Below are 22,642 nucleotides of genomic sequence, written 5' to 3' on the forward strand. Positions count from 1 at the left end.
GCCTTATTGCGTCCTCCGTGGTAGGAAACTTTTCCGCGCCAGGCTATCATCAAGTACTCTGGGATCATTGCCTTGCAGAGCATGGTGGCATACGGCCCTGGTTTTTGCTGGCTTTCACGCAGCATGCGATCTTTCTCTGTGTCAGAAATCCTCATCAGAGTGATGTCGCTCATGGTGACCTGCTTTGAATTAGGGGAATGTTAGTATTGGGACTGCTTGCCTGTTCCTTTACATAACTGTAACCGGCGGTTTACAGCCACTCAGTGGAGGCGGGAGAGGGGCAGCATACAGGGATCTTTCCCGGGAACAGCCACGAGGGGGTGGGACAGGGGCAGAGTTTATGCTTGCCGGATTGCCGGCAGCAGGAACTGGCCAACGGTAGGAGCATTGCTTTGAACGTGAAAGGAGGGCACTGCTATAAATTAAGTTTTAAGCAGCCAAAAGTCTATGGCTTACCATGTCAGCCTGCTACCCGAATTCTGCTGTCCTGCCCCGCTTGTCTAATCTCCAACGCAAGACCCCAGGCACTGAATGCGAAGGCCGAAAATTCTACCTTGTCCTGAGTGCGCATGTGATAGGTGCTGTGCATGGTCTTGTTCACAGAGAAAGACTATGTTCATTGTTCACAAAAATGTATCTTTGTGAGGAATTCACTCCCTTTTTCCCATCCCACAGCTGCGACTGTCTCCCGACCTACCCCAGCATCCCCCTCCCAGAGGCTGGGGGAGAAAGGACATGGGACGACATGTTCTCAGAACTTATGGGCTGCTCCCGAGCCGAGGCGGCCCAGCAGACCCAGTGGAGGGAGAACATGTCGCAATACCAGCGATCACACAGCGAACGGGAGGAGAGGTGGCGGCAGGAAGACCAGCAGGCAACTCAAACGCTGCTTGGACTAATGAGGGAGCAAACAGACACGCTCCGGCGCCTTGTAGATGTTCTGCAGGACCGGAGGCAGGAGAACAGAGCCCCGCTGCAGTCTCTCTCTAACCGCCCTCCCCCGCCACAAAGTCCCATACCCCCCTCACCCAAAGTCCCAAGAAGGAGGGGCGGCAGGGGCCGTGAAAACTGTCACTCCACCCCTGCAGACTGCTCAAGTACCAGAAGGCTCTCATTCCCAAAAATTTGATAAGTCCTTTCCTTCCCGCCTCACCCAAGCCCCCATCCCAGTTTCATCCCCTAACTGTGTAGTTGCTAATAAAAAATACGTTTCTGTTAATTACTGTTTCCGTCATGTTCTTTTAGAGAGGAGAATGTTTGAAGGGAGGGAAGGGGGTTGGTAATTGGACAGGACAGTCACCTTTACCAGGGTACAGACACGGGGGCAGGTTCAGCAGAAGGTCACACACACATTGCAGTCACTAGGCACCCTGGTCAGTCTGGGAGGTGGTTTTCATGTTCTGTGGGGGGGAGGGCTATGTGACTTTGTGGCGGGGGAGGGCGGTTAGAGATCTTATGCAGCGGTCCTTAGCCTGGATCACAGAGCCACGCAGCAGGGGATCTGAAACCGTCCTCCCCCGCCACAAAGTCACATAGCCCCCACACACAGAGTCCCGAAAAGGAGGGGTGGCAGGCTCCGTTGAAACAACCAGTCCACCACTGTGGACCGCTCTAGGAGCAGGAGCCTGTCATTCCTCGAGTTTAGAAGCGTTCTTTCCATCACTACGCCCGCTCCCCACCACAGTCTGCGTCCCAGTTTCAACACTTTACCGCGAAATCCGTAATAAAGAAAACGGTGTTAATTAACAAAGTTCCATTTATTTTATTTTTAAACGTGTGTTGGAAGGGGGTGAACGGGGTGAACAGGGTATGTAACTGGAGAGGATAGTCAACATTAACTGGGTAAAGAAACGGGGGCAGGTTCAGCTTCTCTTTAAACAAACTTAATAGTCACAGGTTACCCTGCTCACTCAGGAACCTAGCTTTCAAAGCCTCCCGGATGCACAGCGCGTCCCGCTGTGCTCTTCTAATCACACGGCTGTCTGGCTGGGCGTAATCAGCAGCCAGGCTATTTGCCTCAACCTCCCACCCCGCCATAAAGGTCTCCCCCTTGCTCTCACAGAGATTGTGGAGCACACAGCAAGCTGCAATAACAATGGGGATATTGGTTTCTCTGAGATCACAGCGAGTCAGTAAGCTTCTCCATCTCCCCTTGAGACGTCCAAAAGCACACTCCACCACCATTCTGCACTTGCTCAGACGGTAGTTGAAGAGTTCTTTTTCACTGTCCAGGGCGCCTGTATAGGGCTTCATGAGCCAGGGCATTAGCGGGTAGGCTGGGTCCCCGAGGATGACTATAGGCATCTCCACATCCCCAACAGTTATTTTGTGGTCCGGGAAGTAAATACCTTCCTGCAGCCGTCTAAACAGACCAGAGTTCCTGAAAATACGAGCCTCATGAACCTTGCCCAGCCATCCGACGTTGATGTTTGTAAAACGTCCCCTATGGTCCACCAGTGCTTGCAGCACCATTGAAAAGTAGCCCTTTCTGTTAATGTACTGGCTGGCCTGGTGGTCCGGTCCCAGGATAGGGATGTGAGTTCCATCTATAGCCCCACCGCAGTTTGGGAATCCCATCGCGGCAAAGCCATCTATGATGACCTGCACGTTTCCCAGGGTCACTACCTTTGACAGCAGTAGCTCAACGATTGCGTTGGCTACTTGCATCACAGCAACCCCCACGGTAGATTTGCCCACGCCAAAGTGGTTCGCAACTGACCGGTAGCTGTCTGGTGTTGCAAGCTTCCAGAGGGCTATGGCCACTCGCTTCTGGACAGTCAGGGCTGCTCGCATCCGGGTGTCCTTGCGCTTCAGGGTAGGGGACAGCAACTCACAAAGTTCCAGGAAAGTTCCCTTACGCATCCTAAAGTTTCGCAGCCACTGTGATTCATCCCAGACCTGCAGCACTATGCGGTCCCACCAGTCCGTGCTTGTTTCCCGGGCCCAGAATCACCATTCCACAGCATCAACATGACCCATTGCCACCATGATGTCCATGGCGCGGGGTCCCGTGCTTTGTGAGAGGTCTGTGCCCCTCTCAGACTTAATGTCCTCACCGCGCTGCCGTAGCCTCCTCGCCCGATTTCTCAGCATCTGACTCTGAAAAAGGTGGACGATAAGGTGCGTGGTGTAGACAACGGCCATAACTGCAGCGATGATCGCAGCGGGGGGGCTCCATGCTCGCAGTGCTCTGGCGTCCGCGCTGTCACTCACCAGAAAAGTGCGCGAACTGATTGCCCACCGGCGCTTTCAGGGAGGGAGGGCGGGAGTGACGGTTGAATGACGACAGTTACCCAAAACCACCCTCGACACATTTTTTGCCCCAGCAGGCATTGGGGGCTCGACCCAGAATTCCAATGGGCAGCGGGGATTGCGGGAACTGTGGGATAGCTGCCCACAGTGCACCGCTTCCAATGTCGACGCTTGCCCCGTTAGTGTGGACTCACAAAGTCGAATTACTGTCCTTAGTGTGGATACACACGTTTGACTTTGTAATATCGGTTCCACAAATTCGATTTAAGTAAAATCGAACTACTCTCGTAGTGTAGACATACCCTCAGTAATGTTTCGTTCAAATCTGTTCCCTTTGTAAAGGGAGTGGTCCTGGCACCACTACATTTATCTTATGTAATAAATATGGATGGAATTTTTCCCTTAGTACCTCCTCTCTAGTAAGTGACAATAATGACCCTTGAAAATGTATTTTGTGTATTACCTTGGGTTGAGCAAACTTTGTAGAGATTAAGGGTTTGTGGACCTTTCAAATGATTCTTTGGATACTCAAAACATGTCTGTTTCCCCCATAAATTGCATAAATTCCATTATAACCCTTTGACGTTATTCATTTATCAAACGCCAGATCCTGCAACCCTTACTCACACGAGTATTCCTATTGATTCCATGACCCTGCCCAGACGTGACTCCCTTAGGACCAATAGTGCTGCCAGCAGTGCTAACTGTCCTCCACTAATGCTCCCCAGGTACTGAAGCCAAGTTATAGCTACATCTGGACAGATGCACAAAAGGCCCTTTTAGCTGGGTGCACCTAAGGAGAGGGTGAGTTTAAAACCTACGAAGCTGCAAAAAAAAAGCACAACGGTGCAACTCTACAGTGTCCAGCGAAGGCACTTTTCTTTATTGTATCTTGACTTCTCCAGCACAAATTTAAAAAAAAACAAAACAAGGCAATTCTTGCTTAAGAGCCTCAATATTTTTAAATGCCTCAGGTTTTTTTTTCATTCTCTGATTTTTTCTTTTCTGTTCTATGTGAAGTTCTAGTCTGAAAAGTGACTTTGCAAAGTTGATATCATGGCTTCCATGTTCGTTGTATTACTAATTTTTGTGTCAAATGTGCTCAGTACATAAGTAAAAGATTTGTTTCCTAACTACCACCTCATTCTGGACTCTGAGGAACAATTTGCACTTTTTCAATCCTGCATCAGCATCTTTGATAAAGGCAAACTGGGACTCGGCTTTATCTGTGCAACATTTTCTTCAATGGGTTTGCACAGGTGCAAATGATTGGAACTCGGTAAACAATCTCCTGAAGCTGTGCAAGATTGAATAAGGCCTTGGCTACACTTGCAGATGTACAGCGCTGTGAGTTAAACCTGACTTCGTGCAGCTGAGTAGGGAAAGCGCTGCAGTCTGTCCACACTGACAGCTGCCAGCGCACTGTCGTGGCCACATTTGCGGCAACTGCAGCGCTATTGGGAGCGATGCATTACGGGCAGCTATCCCACAGAGCACCTTTTCCCATTCTGGCGCCGTGGGTTGTGGGAAGGGGGCGTGGGTGCAGGGGATTCTGGGTCCTGTCCCAATGCCCCGTGATGCATCGCTTCGCATCCCAGAAATCCCTTTGTTTCCGTCCACCTTTGGCACCATCTTTCAACGGTTTCTGCGCAACGTGATCTGTCTGCGGGAAATGGAGTCCGAACTGCTGAGGTGTATGCTGACGAGTCTCGCCAGCACGTGACGTTTGGCTGTCGAACTATTCCTTAAGATCCAAAGTGACAGTGAGGGTGAGGAGTCCGACGATGCTATCGAGCCGTGTAATGCGTACGACACGAAATTGCTTGTGGCATTCACGGACATGCTCAGCACCGTGGAACGCCGCTTTTGGGCTCGGGAAACAAGCACCGAGTGGTGGGATCACATCGTTATGGAAGTCTGGGATGACGAGCAGTGGCTGCAGAACTTTTGGATGAGAAAAGCCACTTTCATGGGACTGTGTGAGGAGCTTGCCCCCACCCTGCGGCGCAAGGACACGAGATTGAGAGCTGCCCTGCCAGTGGAGACACGGGTAGCTATTGCAATCTGGAAGCTGGCAACTCCAGACAGCTACCGGTCGGTCACAAACCAGTTTGGAGTGGGAAAGTCGACCGTTGGAATCGTGTTGATGCAAGTTTGCAAGGCCATTAATCGCATCCTACTCAGAAGAACCATGACTCTGGGTAACGTGCAGGAAATAGTGGATGGCTTTGCACAAATGGGGTTCCCTAACTGTGGAGGGGCGATAGATGGGACGCACATTCCTATTCTGGCACCACCCCACCTAGGATCCGAGTACGTTAATCGGAAGGGGTATTTCTCTATGGTTCTCCAGGTGCTTGTGGATCACCGTGGGCGTTTCATTGACATTAACACAGGCTGGCCCGGAAAGGTGCATGACGCACGCATCTTTCGGAACGCTTGGCTGTTCAGGAAGATGCAGGCCGGGACTTTTTTCCCAGAGCGGAAGATTACGGTAGGGAAAGTTGAAATGCCCATTGTGATCCTTGGAGATCCTGCTTACCCGTTAATGCCGTGGCTCATGAAACCCTACCCGGGGAATGTAAAGGGTCGGTCACATGGTTGGTTACCTGAGGCCAGGGCAGTAGAGTTTGAACTGATGACCAGAGTGGCTAGAACAGGCATTGTGAGATACTGCCGAATAATTCTGGAGGCCATTCACAGCGCATTGGGCGGCCACACTGGCGCCGCAGCGCTGCAGCGCAATACTTGCTATTCCTCTCGGAGAGGTGGAGTACATGCAGCGCTGCAACCACAGAGATACAGCGCTGCAAATGCCTTGCCAGTGTGGACGGGGAGTGATTCCTTTACAGGGGGAGCCTTTACAGCGCTATAACTCGCAAGTGTAGCCAAGGCCTGAGATGCAGATTCTATTCCATCTTAGTTCTGTTGGCTCTGTAAAGCTAAGACCATTTTTGTCACTGAAGTGAGCAAATACGTTACTGTTGTGCATATAGAGTTCTATTTGCTGAGCAAAGAGATGCCATTTTTACTGTCACTTCTCAGAGTAAAACTACACTTTAAATATGTAATATTTATGCTACACTGGCATCGTTTTAATTTCTTATTTTAATACAATATTAATATTACTAATTCAAACATACAGGTATCAGAAAACAAATAAAAGAAAGCCAGGATTTTTAAAAAGGGATGCTTAAAGTTATGCTCTCATTTTTGAAAATGTTGGCCTAAGATTTTTGCTTAGGCTGTTCAATATTTACTTTAATATACAACACGTGCAATGTGAATGACTTATTGATAAAATAATTTTAACATTTTTATTTATTGAATTTGTGTTTAAATTTGCAATCCTGTAGAATCAATTAACATGAGGTGTGTGTGGTTTTTTTTTTTTTTTATTTGCTAGTTCCTATAGGTTCTTAAATAACTACTACAAAAGAAAATCTGTGAAGGTTCAAAGCCATGAATCTGTCTCTGTCAGATCACAGAAGTAATATGTTCCAAGCACTATAGCATATCCCTTGCTGTAGTTTACTTGATCAGAAATTATTTAAGGGTTTTCATTGTTTTCTGCGTTGCTCAGACTGGTCTCTGATTGATTTAAGCCCTCAGATGAAGTTTCAGGATCTGTAAAAACAGATTTAAAATATTTTAGGTTTACAAGACAAATTCTCTTTTTTTTTAGAATTTCTCTCTATTTGTTCTTGGTTTTCTGATGGTCTGTAGGAGCCAGATCACGCTCTCTGTGGAAATTGCCATCTTAAAGTAGCCAGTACATGTATGTCTACCTGAGCTGTGAATCACATCTCCCAACTGCTGCATAGACATTCCCTTAGGGGGCAAGTAAAATTCATTGGCCAGGTTTTCGAAAGAGCTCATCTCCAAAATAGGCACCTAAATGATGTGGCCAGACTTTCAAAAGTGCTCAGCTATCAACAATCCCAGCTGAGAAGCTATTAATACCTGCTTTGCTTGTTTATGCTACATTTGCCATTAACTGAATGGATAAATCTTTATATTCTGTTTTAAATTAAACCAACTGGGGCAGTGATTGAATAAACTATTTAGACCTGGTATTTTGCTATCCTGTTTACTTACAAAAGTTTTCCATTGTTTTGTTTCTGGCCCCTTGTGAAAAGTTGAGGATTTGTATCCAGGTTTGTCAAAAGGTGTTAGAGTTACAATTTGAACATTATGAACAATAAAAAAAAAATTATATTTAGGCATCTTGGCCTACCATCTATGGGCACTTGGACTTTTTCTTCTTCCAGCATCTCTGACTGAAGTAACTCATCAGGTGGAGCTTCAGGTTCTGTAATAAACAAAATTAAAAGACCAAAATGCTCTACTTTTACGACAGTCATGCCTGGATTTCAATTACTATTTCTTTGCTCGCCATTTTCTCTGAATGTATTAGTCTCTTTCCTTTTTTGAGAATGACATTTGGTACCAGAAGGCACCTAGGACAGCAACACCTTCAGCAACACTAACCAGTACACATGCAACTGAGGGCTTGTCTACACCTACAGTGCTGCACCAGTGCAGCTGTACCACTGTAGTGCTTAGTTAAGACGTTACTTATGCCAATGGGAAAGCTTCTCCCATTGACGTAGGTACTCCACCTCCCCAAGAGGCAGTGGCTGTGTTGTCAGGAGAAGATCTTCCATTGACATAGTGCTGTCGACTCCAGAGATTAGGTCAGTATAATTATGTCACTCAGCAGTGTGGAAGATCCACACCCCTGCGCGATGTAGTTATACCGACATACGTTTGTAGTGTAAACCGGGGCTGAGGCTTAGGGGAAGATGAGATATGGAACAGATTAGAACTGAATGAAGAGAGGAAGGCTAACTGTGGCTAATGCACTGGGCAGGGAATCAGAAGATAGGGATTCTGATCCCATTTCTGGTACAGACTTCCTGCATGACCTTGCCTTGACCATTCAATCAGTAATGCATATGAGGTGCTTAGATATGGAAAAGCCTTCAGAAAAAACTGACAGTCTTTGAATAAAATAGAGAATCATCATTTGACTTTTGTCAGGCAATGTGTTACCCAAACACATGTGATTTGTGACATTTGGTCCTAAAATGTATAAATGGATATCAATCGCACTTAGAACTTCCTGTGAAGACAGCCATTTTTAGATAGCTAGATGTCTAGTCTAAATACTGAACAATGTTTAGAAACAGGCTGGCTTACCAATAGGCTCTATGTGAATAATAAATAATAATACTTAATACTTGTGTAGTCACAATGCTTTACAAATGTGGCCAAGTATCATTTTATACATGAAAAAACTGATGATGGAGTGAGGGAAAGGCCCATTTCTCCAAAAGCAGTCAGTGATTTTTGGGGCCTTGGTTCTTGGATGCCCAATTTGAGACTTCTTGGGTCTGATTTTTAGAAGTGCTGAGCCAATGGGAGTGACGGGTGTTCAAAAATTCTGGAAATTAGGCCCTAGTGTCTAAAAGTGGGCACCCCAAATCAGTGACAACTTTTGAACATGCTGGCCTCAGTGATTTGTCAAAAACCATAGACTGAGTCAGTGTAAGAGCACAGGAGTAGAACTCTCAATCTAATTTTTTAGCAACTAGACCACACTTTTAGATATAAGGGTTTATAATTCTGCTTATAAGGAACTCCAAAGTTGTAATGGTTCTAGGTATCTGTGGGTTAAAAACATGCCTTCATTAACTGAAGAACCAAGTTCACAGTCTATGCACTATGATGTACATAAAGGAAGCAGTATGTGGAGAGACAGAGGAACTGAAAGAAAAGGTATCTGGCGCAAGTGCAAGCAATAAGGAAAGTGACCGAGTAGATTGTGACATTCTTTTGACCATGAACAAATAAAGGATCATTTTTAATTAAGCCTCTTGGCATATCCTTGGTGGGAGTTTTTCTCCTTCTAGAGTCTCTGGCTGAAATAAGTCACTGAAAGAAGCTTCAGCTTTTACAGTAAACAGAATTAGAGGATGAAATGCTTTACATTCATGAGTGAGATAATTTGCATTTTCCATGCTCTTCCCCTGTTCTCTGATTTGCCTGGTTTGTGTCTAATAGTACTGACGAGGTGAAGAGGGTATTAGAAGGGTCTTACAGCATTTCAGTGAGGAGACCCCTTGGCCTCATCAATATTAAACAGTATATGTGTTTTTTGCTCAATAAGGCTCTCTCTCTTCATTAAAGGCCCAAAATAACCCATTGAAATCAAGGAAAAGACTCCCATTGGACTTTGGTTCAGATCCTAATAGGATACAGCAATAGAGGCAACATTTGTTTTCATTTACATATATTTCTTGGTTGGTGGAACAAGCTACTTCTCTTTAGTGGTATTTAATATAAGGAAGATACTGATGATATTCTGCTTAGCCGGGAGGGTTTCAAGAGGATGTGGAGATTTTTGAAAATGTGATCAGTTATGATAGTGTTGTCTTATGTTTCACCTTTATATCTGTTATGTCAAGTTGAGCTTTTGGATATGATCACGAGTGGTAAATTACAAAGCAATAAGACAACTTTAGTTAACAATTTGCAGTTGGATTGGAATGACCATCCTAAGGGCCAAGTTCTCAGGGGGACTTACAGGTATTGGAAATTGATTTTATACATATTTTCCTGAATGCTTTCAGGAAAGGATTATCATATCTATTTAGCTATCTGTGATTGTGTCTGTAAGTATGTATTTGACCAAAAAACCTAAAATTGGGTACATAAATCTTTCACAGAGAAAGGACAAAGAAAGCTCAACCTTAACTATTCCTCTTGTTTATATATATTCTTACAAAGGAGTTGTCATTTATTATATTTGACCTCCTGAGGAGGCAGTAGCTTGGGGCTGTGAAACACTTCCCTTTACCTGTGAATACCATTGTTCAGTATAACCTGAATGTGAATATTTTGGACAACAAAGGAAGATTTTTAATAGTTTGTTGGCCTACATGGCTACAAACCATTAAACATACAAGGTGAAATCCTGGCCTCATTGACTTCAGTGGGACCAGGATTTCACAGAAGCTTTGCCCTCTTGTCTGGGAACGTCACATTTGCATTGTTTTTGTTTTTCAACCTGCTTCTGCATAAAGAGCTCCAGCCTTCAGATGTTATCAATGAGGAAAATTTTGTAGAAACTATAATATTCTGGAACATATAGTTTACCATCAGTGGTTGTTTGGACTTTTTCTCCTTCTCCTTCCTGGGTCTCTGGCTGAAGTAAGCCATTGGATAAGGTGTCCAGGTCTGTAACAAACAAAATAATAGAATGCTCTGTATTTTAAAACACACATCTCCTCATATTTAAATATGCAGGACGACAGGAAAGGTATTTTGATACGTTTTGCTATTATCTGAATAATATGATGCTATGAAGATTTGATCCTAAGACCTCTAAAGCCTTAGGGAAACTTGACTTGCAGGGTTCTCCACCAATTGAGTATTTAGGTTACTACTGGCTAGCTGACTGCCTGTAGCTGAGTTGCTCTTCTGCTGAGCTGCCAGTGTGCCCTTTTTTGCCACAAAGGATGAGGCAGTTTTGCAAAAGAGCAGCACAGGGCACCAGGTGGCAGCCAGGTAGGAAGAGTCCTGTTCTCACTTGAAGTCTGTCTCTGAGAGCACCAGGATGTGGCCAGTGCGGATCACTGAGCCCTTCATATATCAAGATTTCATCACTGGGGCTGTGGACTATGATGAGAGACCAAAATACTCAGGTGCTCTCTGGAGGTGTGGAGCTGCAGAGATACCACTCCCATTCCTCTTCCTGTTTCCCAGTATGTGCATCTATAGAGTTGATGGGAAAGAAGAAAAGTTTTCAGGGAAAAGAGAGTTGCTATGACCTGAAAGAGAAGGAATTTTAGGGGATCTGAGAGAAGGAAAGCAATTTAGGACCAGGGGAAATAGCAGCACCTGCGTAAGGGAAAGGAGATAACTGGGGCATTATGAGAACAAGAGGAAAGAGATTTGGGGGACTGAGAAATAAGACAGGAGAAACTCAGTGGAAATGAGAAGAATCCAGGGAAAGAGGGATAGTGAGAAAGGGAAATGACGCAAAGGAAGAGGGAGAGAGACATGGAAAGAGTAAAAACTAAAATTGAGAGAGAACTGTAGTTTAAAAAGATGAAAAAAGAGAACATGGAATGTAGCTAAGAAAATAAAACTTGGAGATGGAAGGAAGGAGAGCAAAACATGGGAAAACAGAATAAACTGCAAGAACACATAGCTTTCAGATTAGGACATTTTCAATTTAATGGATGCACTTTCTTTTTTCCCTAATGTAATCATCCTGAAGTGACAGGGCAGAGAATCCAAGTAGCAAAACTGGTGGGAAATGAAGCAACAGAAGAGGTGGATTAGGACTTGGCCTTGTATTGTGGATGGGGAAAATAGATTGGGGAAGGCTCAAGAGTTTGTCATGGCATTGTGATGTGGTTTGCAGGTCCCGCCAAACTAATCCTGCTCATCTCTCAAACTCCCAAAGTAGAGATGATGAAATTAATGGGCAGCAGGTTTAAAACAAACAAAAGGAAGTTCTTCTTCACACAGCACACAGTCAACTTGCGGAACTCCTTGCCTGAGGAGGTTGTGAAGGCTAGGACTATAACAGAGTTTAAAAGAGAACTGGATAAATTCATGGAGGTTAAGTCCATTAATCGCTATTAGCCAGGATGGGTAAGGAATGGTGTCCCTAGCCTCTGTTTGTCAGAGGGTGGAGATGGACGGCAGGAGAGAGAGAACTTGATCCTTAACTGTTAGGTTCACTCCCTCTGGGGCACCTGGCATCAGGGCCGGCTCTAGGTTTTTTGCTGCCCCAAGCGAAAAAATTTTTGGCTGCCCCCCGTCCCAGCCCTGGGCTCCTCGCCACACCCCCCTGCTGCCCCAGCCCTGGGCTCTCTCCACCCCCCCCTGCCGCCCCAGCTCTGGGCTCCCTCATTTCCCCCCAACCATTGCCTCACACACACACCTCCTGCCGCCCCAGCCCTGGGCTCTCTCATTCCCTCCCCCACCTGCACCCTCCTTCCGCTGCAGCCCTGGGTCACTGGTAACTCGCTCCCACGGCAGGTCATTCAGCATGAATTTTAGATGTGCACAGAACACAGACAGGATTAGTTCCCATATGGTTACAGAACTGCAGTAAAGTGGAACAATTTTCAGCTTGTGTGATTGGAGGATATCTGGATGATAAGACTGTCCTACATAAATGAGGAAAAGTTGAGGTGCCTTTATTATTCTTTTCTTCCACTCTTTCTTTCTATGGGGAATTTGCCAATGCAATATCACTATCTTCCTTTTAAACAAACAAACAAACAAAAAGGTAATGGCTGTTGAAAATAGCAATTCCAGTCCTAATAACCACTGGGAAGCATTTCTTGCTCAGTTTTATCCTACTTTTTCTACAGCAAGTTACAGTGGATCAGTATATTTGATTTGGGAGAAATGAAGTAACAGCTGCCCAAACTGAGCTTGAGCACTCCTGAATTTTGAGGTGCTCAAATCTGGAAGGCGGTGCTGGGCGGGGGGAAGGAGGCTGTGGCTCCGCGGGGGAGCACGGCAGCATGTATGCAGCAGTGCGTCTGGCGCTGCGCGGAGCCAGACATGCTGGTCTGAGTGGCACGGTGATGGGGCAGAGGTTCAGGGGGGGGCAGTCAGGGGCAGGGAGAAGGGGGGGTTAGATGGGTCAGGGGTTGGGGGGTCAGTCAGGGGACAGGCAGCGGTTGGATAGGCATGGGAGTCCCGGGGATTTGTCAGGGGACAGGTAGGGGGTGAGGTCCTAGGGGGGAAGTTGGGGCGGTCTCAGGAGGGGGCAGTTGGGGACAAGGAGAAGGGAGGCTTAGATAGGGGATGGGGTCCTGGGGGGCAGTTAGGGGCAGGGGTCCCGGGAGGGGGTGATTAGGGGACAGGGTGCAGGGGGGGTTGGATGGGTTGGGGTTTCTGTGGGGGGCAGTCGGAGAGGGTGGATGGTGGCAGGGTGGGGCTACCCTCCCTCCCTGTGGAGTGTCCTATTTTTTGAATGTTAAAATATGGTATCCCTACTCACAGTGCACCTCTCCATTCATAGCAGGCTGCAGCATGAGGTCTCAGCTACCTCATTCCCTCCCCCTCTTTCCTGTTGGTGGTGGCCAAGGGAATGCTGGGAAATGTAGTTCTTTCCCTGCTCCAGGTCTGGCTCTATAGGCAGGGAGCTAACCAAGGAACTACAGCTCCCAGGGCCCCCTGTTGGTTCTCAGCTCCCATGCTGGATCCCTGCTGCCCCTGCAAATGGGCTGCCCCAAGCACGTGCTTGCTTTGCTGGTGTCTAGAGCCGCCCCTGCCTGGCATTGGCCACTGTCAGTAGACAGGATAGTGGGCTAGATGGAGCTTTGGTCTGACCCAGTACGGCCGTTCTTGTGTTCTTAGAAGAGATGCTGGATTTTCTGTAAGTATTGATAGGGTTCGGTTTATGTGGTTATGCACTTGAACTTTGCCATGGTAACCTGGGAATTTTACTTTAAGTGAAGCCAAGTGGATCAATAATTTAGTGCTGGTATAAAAGATCTCTCCTTTCTTGTAATTGGGACCTCCTGAGGAAGTGACAAGATGTAACAGTGAAATATTGGATTTAACTTCCCTGAAATAATTGGGGCTACTATCATGTTTTTTAGCCTACCCTCTGGGGGTGTTTGAACGTTTTCCTCTTCTAGAAGTGCTAGCAGATTGAAGCCATTGAATGCAGGTTCTGTAAAAAAACATCCAAATGAAAAGATTCAAATTCACATTTACAACAGCCCTTTTTGCATCTGAGGTTTTCCCTTTTTTTTTTTTTTAAATGGCAGGTGGTTAACAAAGAGGCCAAAAGAGCCCATGATATACCAGAGTGGCTTCAAAAATGTTAACCAAGACATATGGCAAAAGTATTTTCCAATTAGTCATTTCAATATGGAAAGAGGCTTAATGTTCAATATTAAACAATGACAAGATATAAATCCTACATCCTAACTCAAGTGATGATATTCATAATCTCTGAATGCTAGAAGATCAACAAACCAAAACATGACTGCCACCATCCAGTCTTGCACTCTCTAAGGGCTATGAGATTACAACAGTACAGTAGGATCAGGACCCTTAATACCAGCACTTAAAATAACTTCAGAAATCCAGAAGGCAGAATTTTAATCCATTGAAAAAGAAAACAAAAAATCATACAACCCAGTCATCACACCCACTACTTTAAATCCCCCTCAAAATCTTATTTTATGTCCTCTGTTATACGACACAGCTTTAAACCAATATTTACTACTAATGGTTTTACCTTTATATGGACGCATTTCTGGTATTTCCCCTAGTGCAACTTGTTTTTCCTACATGAGAAAGAGAGCTTTATTATCATATACTATTTACAACAGTTACAATTTCTAGCATGAATTCAAAATGTTCTGATGAAGATACTCCCTACATACTATTAACATGACTAAAGAGAAAAAAATGAATGATGCGAAAGTGAAGTGTTTGAGATCAGTCCTCTTGTATTCAATATTAATAACAATTTTCAACTTATTGTGAATGACACACTGAAAAGAAATTGCTGTTAGCTTATTTTGTGTTTTATGAGAAATTCTAGGCTTTGAAAAAACCTAGTATTTGAAAAAAACCACTGGGGAACTGCCTGAGACCGTTGGTATGGAAAGATTTTGATAGTCCAGAAGGTGAACCACTCAGTGACCTGACCAGAGGACTGAGTCACGAAGAGGAAGCTGCAGCTCCTGGAGCGAGAGAGTGGCTGCAGAGTGAGAGTGATAGAGTGCAACCACAGGAAGGGGCATTGGCCTGGCAGTGCTAATCCCCAGAACAACCATGAGGAGGCGCTTCCAAGCGGTGAGTAGAGCATCCTGTGACATACCCATAGATGGTCGAATGGAAATAATACTAGATGGAGAGTGACATCACCTGTATCAGATCATGGGCTAAACGCTTCAGAGCTTCTTGGGTTTCTTCATTAATTTCTGTTTCTGTAATGACCTCCCAGCTACCATCCTGGAACCTCACAGGCATGGAAAAGATAATCCCTTCAGGGATACAAAATTGACCTAAAGAAAAAATTCCCCCCAAACATGTTTCTTTCTGATTAAAACACACAGTGATGTGCTCAAATACTGTAGTGGCGAGTAGCAATATAAAACCCTAAAATAGACAGATTATTGCCTTTCTCATCTTACAACACAAAGAACACTGAACTCCCTAATTTATCATGACTGCAAGTTTTAATTAGGAATCCACAAAATCATTGTGTACTTTAACACTAGATATGCAAAATTCCTTATTTCCATCTGTGCTTTAAATGGCACTTACGAAAATATTTCTAAATGTATTTGGACTCATAATCACAGTTAAAGGACATTCTTTCAAAATGTAGCCCAAAGAATCAATAAGGAATTTAAAAATCCTTTCTACAAAGCAGTGACTACATAAAATCAATTGAATTAGTGGGTTAAAATAGAGGGACAGGAAAATGAAACCACAAAAACACTTGAGTAATTGTTTGAGATGCATGAAAAAAGTACATACAGCATTCTAGGATCTTGGTAGAATAATTTCTTAGATTTGGAAGCTCTTGTGTTAAGAAAATAAGTTATCCTCAGAGAATCATGATTTAATTGAAAATTGTTAAAGATCTGAATTTAAAAATTACTATTACACTTACTGAAGGAAGCTATAGAGTAAAGAGAAATCTTCACAGTATGTGTGAACTACAAATAGAAATTTACCTTCACTGAGTATTCCCATTGAGACAATCTCCCCGGGAGGAGAGTCTTGATACCAGTATCTCAGCACAGTAGCTATTACATGAGCAGGTGACATGCCTAAGCAGTGATGCTCCCGGGAACTCAGGGAACTCAGTACAAATGCAAATTCTGAACGCACCCAGTTGCTGTCATCAAGAAAGGAGAGATTTTTAATATAACTATGGAAGACTCAAGATCAGGTAGTTCTTCTAGATTAAATAAGAACTAAAGACAGTGGGAGATGTCAGTATGGACTAATACAGTTCTCAAACTTCATTGCACCATGACCCCCTTCTGACAACAAAAATTACTACACGACCCCAGGAAGGGGGACCGAAGCCTGAGTCCGCCTGATTCCCACTGCCCTGGGTGGGGAGCCAAAGCCAAAGCCCCATTGCCTAGGCAGGGTAGGGATAAAAGCCGAAGCCCAAGGGCTTCAGCCCCAGCCAGGGGGCCTATAACCTGAGCCCCGCCACCCAGGGCTGAATCCCTTGGGCTTCGGCTTTGGCCCCTGGCTTCAGCCCCAAGCCCCAGCAACTCTAAACTAGCTCTGGCGACACCATTAACATGACCTACTCTGGGGTCCCAACCCACAGTTTGAGAGCCGCTGGACTAATTCAATCTTGAGTGCTTAAAGCTAGTCACCTACAGCTATAGATAAAAGCACAGAGGTAGAAGTGGCCTGGTTGTCAGAGATGAAGAGTGTTGCAGGTGCAGGTCATTTATTCAAATACTTTTTTTCAGCATTCTAAACTGTAGTGGGGACTCCATAAGGCCTTTTTGGTGGAGGTAACCGGGGGAATGTGCTGAATTTGCAAAACCTTGGTCATAACCTCTCCGCTGCTCCCTTGTGGCTGCAGGGTCCCCTCAGAACACAGATTGTTTGACTAGTGCTATCAAGTTAATAAAGCCAGGTTTTGAAAGGTATTTAGGCACATAAAGATGTAGACGGGTGCCTTAGCTGGTTTGTCAATAGAGCTTAGGGCCTGGATCAACAAAGGGACTTAGATGTTGCGACACCGACATCACAATCTCTAACTTTTAGGCACCTAGAAAATCACAGGAACAGCACTGTGATTCACAAAGCCTGGGTTAGGTGCCAAGGCTCCTTGTACAATGCATGAGGGGAGACAGGCACCTTAGCATCGTAGGCCTCACTTGACATGAGTAACTAGACAGAGGCGAGGCCTCATTTCTTGGGAGACAGAATTATGGAGGTAAATGGATTAGCAGGCTGGAAACAATGTCTGTATTAACTAAGATAAGGGGGAACATCCAGGGAATCATTTACAATGGACAAGACAACAATGTATAAAATAAGCCTGGAATGTAAGGTGAGGTAAAGAGTAAGTCAAACACTAATAGCGCGTGGACCGAGCATGCTGTACAGTGATTGATTCCTACAAAGTAATAAAGCCAATACCAAAACATGATGCTATGTATAGTAAATTAATGTGATGTGTAAATGTGTATATAGAGGAGGGGGGGGGGGTTCTGTGTAACTTTGGATGCATGGTATGCCCTGTACCCACCCACTACATTTGTCTGATCAACTCAGTGTAGCTTTGCTGTATGCCAAATTAAAAAAAAAAAACCTGAGTGATGAGACTGGTATCTGAGTTCTTGGGGGAACCAAGTGCAAGAGGTCTTGGAGGCTACCCCAATAAGCATGAGCTCCACAAACCTAGTATGGTAGGTAGGGAGCTGCCTAACCTAACCAGTGGGAGATGGAGATAGCTGCCTATTTCTTCCAGTGATCCATGAACCAAGGAAAGATAGGTGCTCCTTTGCCTAATTCAAGTGCAGGGCCTGATCTGATAGGTGTGCTTAGAGACAAAGTAGCTCTTTCTTATAACCTTTAGCCCAGTGGTTAGACCACTCACCTGGGATGTGGAAGACCACCAGTTCAAGTCCCTCTTCTGCCTGCTGAAAAGGGGTTTGAACAGAAATTTGCCATTTCCCAGGTGAGTGTCCTGACCACTGGGCTATAGAGGCAGTCTCACTCTTTGGCCCATTTAATAGTCAATTTTTTAATTAAAGTGGAACAATTTCAACAGGAGAGATTGAGGGTACCCCACACCAGAATTTCCTGTAGCCCAGTGGTGCGAGCACTTACCTGAGAGGTGGCAGATCCATGTTCAAATCCCTTCTCCTCACATCTCAGGTAAATACCCTAGCCACTGGGTTAAAGGTTATAAGGGAAGTTTTTCTCTCTCTACCCCAGCTGTCTTGTGTGGAGTTAGGCAGCCTCTGAGCATACCTACTGAATGAGGTCCCATGTGCCAGTTAGGTGGAGGAGTGCCTATCTTCTCCCAGTTTGTGGATCGTATTGGGGCTTAAGTGGGAGCTCCACACCTGGATGCCTAGAGTGAGGCAGCAGTGTACATACCCAGAGGCAGAAACCTAGGCGCTTTCAGAATGTTAACTGCAAAAACATACTGAGTGAGTTTAGGTGTCTACAGGGTTGGGCAGCAGCTGAGCAGGATGCTGTGGATTGCTGTGGTTCCTAAAAATGGATTTAGGTGGATCTGGGCCTAAGTGCCTAGCTCACTTAGACACTTTTGAAAATCCCACTAGGTGCTTATCTGCTTCTTTAGGTGCCTAAATACCTTTGAAAATCTGGCCCATAGTGAGTTTTTCTTGTTTCTCTAGTCCTTTACATGGTAACATGGGAGAGAAAAAAAAATTATACAATCAATTTTCCTACTTTTTAATCACAAAAATTGGCAGGGAACAGAGAAATAAATGTAGTTTATGAAACTACTTTAACTCATTTTTGGGAAATGACTCTATTTCAAGTTGATTTGTGCCCTTGTAGTATTATGCTAGAAAGTATCATCTTTAATAATAATAATCTCCATGTATTTGTGAGCGGCCTCAGGTTGATATGGATTTAAAAAGGGTAACATTTAAAAGATCAAAACGAAAAATAAATGTATACTGTACCCATCATAAATCATGTCCGGCAAATGGCGTGAAAAGTTAGGTGGACCCCAGATAGCACTGTCATATCTGTAAACTTTTGCTTTAGACAGATCAATGTAGCTATTGCCACTGATATTACCCCAAACAATCACATCTTTGACTCCTGTAACAAAGAAGAATATATAAAGATGAGTGAACAGAAAGATATTGTGTTTTAAATGCCTACTGCCTTGTAGGAGGAGTCATTTTACCTCAAAATTGCTACAATAACAAAAAAGAACTTAATGTATGAAACCCAGACAAAAATAGAAGAAGGAACTTTAACCTATCTGATGCTATTGTATACATTAGTGCGGGGGTTCTCAAACTGGGGGTCGGGACCCCTCAGGGGGTCGTGAGGTTATTACATGAGGGGTCGCAAGCTGTCAACCTCCACCCCAACCCTGCTTTATCTCCAGCATTTATAATGGTGTTAAATATATAAAAAAATGTTTTTAATTTATAAGGGGGGGGTGTCGCACTCAGAGGCTTGCTGTGTGAAAGGGGTCACCAGTACAAAAGTTTGAGAACCACTGCATTAGTGTATATCGTAGTGCCTATTTAAGTTACTGGATAACAAATCAAAACAAATTGCAAACATGGTAATATTACTTTTAAAGCCTTAGACACCAATTCTTAATGATGACCTGTAAAAGATAATTAAATAAAAAAGCAAACTGCTTTGGTGAATACCAAAATAGCAAATACCTGGTGAATTCCCCAAATAATAGGATATTTAACATATTAACTTCAAAGAAAGGCGGTGATTGCACCTGCAAAAATGAGTGTGCACCCATTGTGCTTATAAATGTCTGCACTTCTCTTATGTAGAATCCCACATTTGCAGATGTAATGGGTGTACTTTTGTTTTTACATATACTCCAACTGCATCCTGCTTTGAAAATGCATAATTCTGACCACTGAAGTTCCCAGATTGTGACTGATATTGAAGAGTACAAATACAAATTACTCACCTGCTGAACTCATATTCAGTTTCCTGGCCAGCATAGCTTTAGCTGCGTTTTCCAAGAACATTGCCAAAGCGATAACATTCTGGCCATCAATGGATGGGGCAAATGTCATAATCATTAATGCCCTAAGGTTCACAAAAGTTTTTCCTGACACAATAACTTTGACCCTGCTGTTGGCATTCTTCTCAATCAGGGGACCATACACCTTACATTGCTCAGTCACCTGTCTGATGCAGTCTTCAAGTGATGGGATCTCGTGTTGTAAGAGGATATCATCAAGCAAAATTACAACATCAGCCTGAACAAAGGCATCATCTAATTCAGTGTGCATTGAGACACTGCGAAGGAGGGGGAATGCTAAGTCTTGAGCCTCCATTACAATACCATGCAGAATTTCCTTGTAATGGCTACTGTCGAGCAGATGAATGCTAACCTCTGTTGCCATCCCAAACACTTCTCCATTGGCCAATAATGGAATCAGGTTATAGCAGGCAGGAGCTGATGCACTGATGAGAAAATTTAGATATGGAAAATCTTTGTTAATCAGTAAATGCTGCTGTTTGTACTATAAAATGTATTATAAAAATGGATGACAAAGAACTTAGTCTTGTAATTGATTAATATTCAAATGATCTATTACCTTGGATCATTTCAGTCTTGCTTTCATATCAAAATGTTAAAAATTAATACAGATCAGGCTTCCCTCCACTTAAAGGTATACTGTCAGGTTAAAAATCATATTTAAAAAATCCAACAAATTAATAAATAAAAGTACAAGAATTTTTTAAGTCTAAGTTACTCTTGTATGCTGCTTGTTTCCTTTTTGCATTTCCATTATGGTGGACAATGTAAATAAACCAATCCGTTTTTCTTTTGTTTCTAGTCAACTTCATTTTTGCTGTTTATGTATTAGCATAATGCTGCAATGTTTGGATTATCAACACTATATGGGAATATTTATTCATGTAAAAATTTCCTCTATGCTTTAAAATAAAACATTTCTTCAAAATATTTCTGTTGGGTTCTGCTATTGTAAAAATGTTCTTTTTCCAAAGGTCATTTGGGGGCTAAATTTTGCCCAACAGTGTCCCTTTAAGTTCATATCACCTTATCAGGTTTTTTGGGGGGGAAAAGGGAGCATAAGAAGGATTGGATTTGGGGAGGGGGGTTAGAAGCTGCAAACAAAACATAAATACCTTCTGGAATATCTATTGAATGCCCATAAACAATAGTGATGAGTGCAGTAAAAATGACTAAATATATACAACCTATTCCAAGTAAACGAATCAGCAAGTACTTGAACAATTTAGTGCTTTATTTATAGTATTTTTTTAAAACAAATTGCTACAGCTATGGACAATGTTTTACAAAAAGAGCTTTTTAATTTACATTAATATTTAATTAAAAGGGACATCAAAAGTTGGTGTAGTAATGTGTTTTAAGGTTTAGGATTTTAAAGAAAGAATTTACAAAAAAGATAAATTACTTGTAAAGTGTATGTACCTCAGTTAATATAAACAATATCAAAATGTATATGTGCAAGCCCCACATTCATTTAATCAGCTGAAGAAAGACTGTATGAGAAGAAATACATTATTCTAAAGCTGAATGAATATAACTGTGCTTTTGCTTTCTCACCTGCTGATCCAGACCTGCAAGGGGTCGATAAGACTTTTAATATATTCCTCCTCTTTCTCAATTTCTATGTGGGTCTGCAAATTCTCCTCAGCAATTCTAAGCATCTGCTCACTCAGCATGTCCGAGGTGATGCCATAGTAATGCTCACAATGAAGAAAGGACATTCAGTAATCAAGAGTGTGGCCCCAACACAACTAAGTTTTACCGCATAAAATAATGTTATGTAACATCTCAAAAAGGAGGAAGGAATGAGAAAAGACTGCAAAATGTCAATTAGCAGTACAGTAACTCCTCACTTAACGTTGCAGTTATGTTCCTGAAAAATGCAACTTTACGTGAAATGATGTTAAATGAATCCAATTTTCCCATAAGCTTTAATGTAAATGCGGGGGGTTAGGTTCCAAGGAAATTTTTTTGGGGCAGACAAAAGACATTATATACCGTACAGTACTGTACTGTGGTGGGGCGGTGCCCCTGGCTTACCCCACACAGGCACAGCCCGCTGCAGACAATGAGGCAGGCAACAACGCTAGGAAGCACTTTGCACAGCAGCAGCTTCCCCCCAGAAGAACAAGTGCCGACTTTGCCGGGGGATGCTCCAGGCCTGCCTCTTCCCGTCACCGCTCCACTCCAGGCCCGCTTCTTCCCACCTCCACTCCACCTCCTCCCCGGAGCACGCTGCGTTCCCGCTCCTCCCCCTCCCACCAGTGGCGGATTTAGAGTTAGTGGTACCCTGTGCTCAGCTTCATTTTTGGGGCCCCCCGTGGGGGGAGCATTCTCTCTTATCTCCTCCCCCCCCGCCCCGTTTTTCATTCTTTTTTTCTCCATTCTCCTCCTGGGGCTCAGGGCTGGGAGTACAGGGTCTGGGAGGGAGTTAGGGTGTGGGAGCAGGGCTGGCTCCAGGCACCAGCTTAACAAGCAGGTGCTTGGGGCGGCCAAGGGAGAGGGGCGGCACCTGCGGCAATTCGGGGGCGGCAGGTCCCTCACTCCCTCTAGGAGCGAAGGACCTGCCGCCGAACTGCCGCTGCCGATCCGCGGCTTTTTTTTTTTTTCCCAATTGCC

General features: G+C 44.2%; 1 protein-coding gene across 1 annotated transcript in view; it reads right to left on the reverse strand.

Moving 5' to 3' along the window:
• Window positions 1-6,802: 6,802 nt before the first annotated feature.
• Window positions 6,803-22,642, reverse strand: part of MDH1B (malate dehydrogenase 1B) — a 21,103-nt gene continuing 5,263 nt past the window's right edge. Inside the window, exons 4-13 of the mRNA XM_024200987.2 lie at window positions 21,581-21,723; window positions 19,946-20,448; window positions 18,954-19,095; window positions 15,990-16,153; window positions 15,172-15,311; window positions 14,537-14,585; window positions 13,895-13,963; window positions 10,414-10,494; window positions 7,490-7,564; window positions 6,803-6,879 (exon numbers count right to left, since the gene is read on the reverse strand). Coding sequence (XP_024056755.1) covers window positions 6,803-6,879; window positions 7,490-7,564; window positions 10,414-10,494; window positions 13,895-13,963; window positions 14,537-14,585; window positions 15,172-15,311; window positions 15,990-16,153; window positions 18,954-19,095; window positions 19,946-20,448; window positions 21,581-21,723 — 1,443 coding nt within the window. The remainder of the gene's footprint in view (window positions 6,880-7,489; window positions 7,565-10,413; window positions 10,495-13,894; window positions 13,964-14,536; window positions 14,586-15,171; window positions 15,312-15,989; window positions 16,154-18,953; window positions 19,096-19,945; window positions 20,449-21,580; window positions 21,724-22,642) is intronic.

This window comes from Terrapene carolina, unplaced genomic scaffold (genome assembly GCF_002925995.2).
Source record: "Terrapene carolina triunguis isolate 2854851 unplaced genomic scaffold, T_m_triunguis-2.0 Scaffold62, whole genome shotgun sequence".
Lineage (NCBI taxonomy): Eukaryota > Metazoa > Chordata > Testudines > Emydidae > Terrapene > Terrapene triunguis.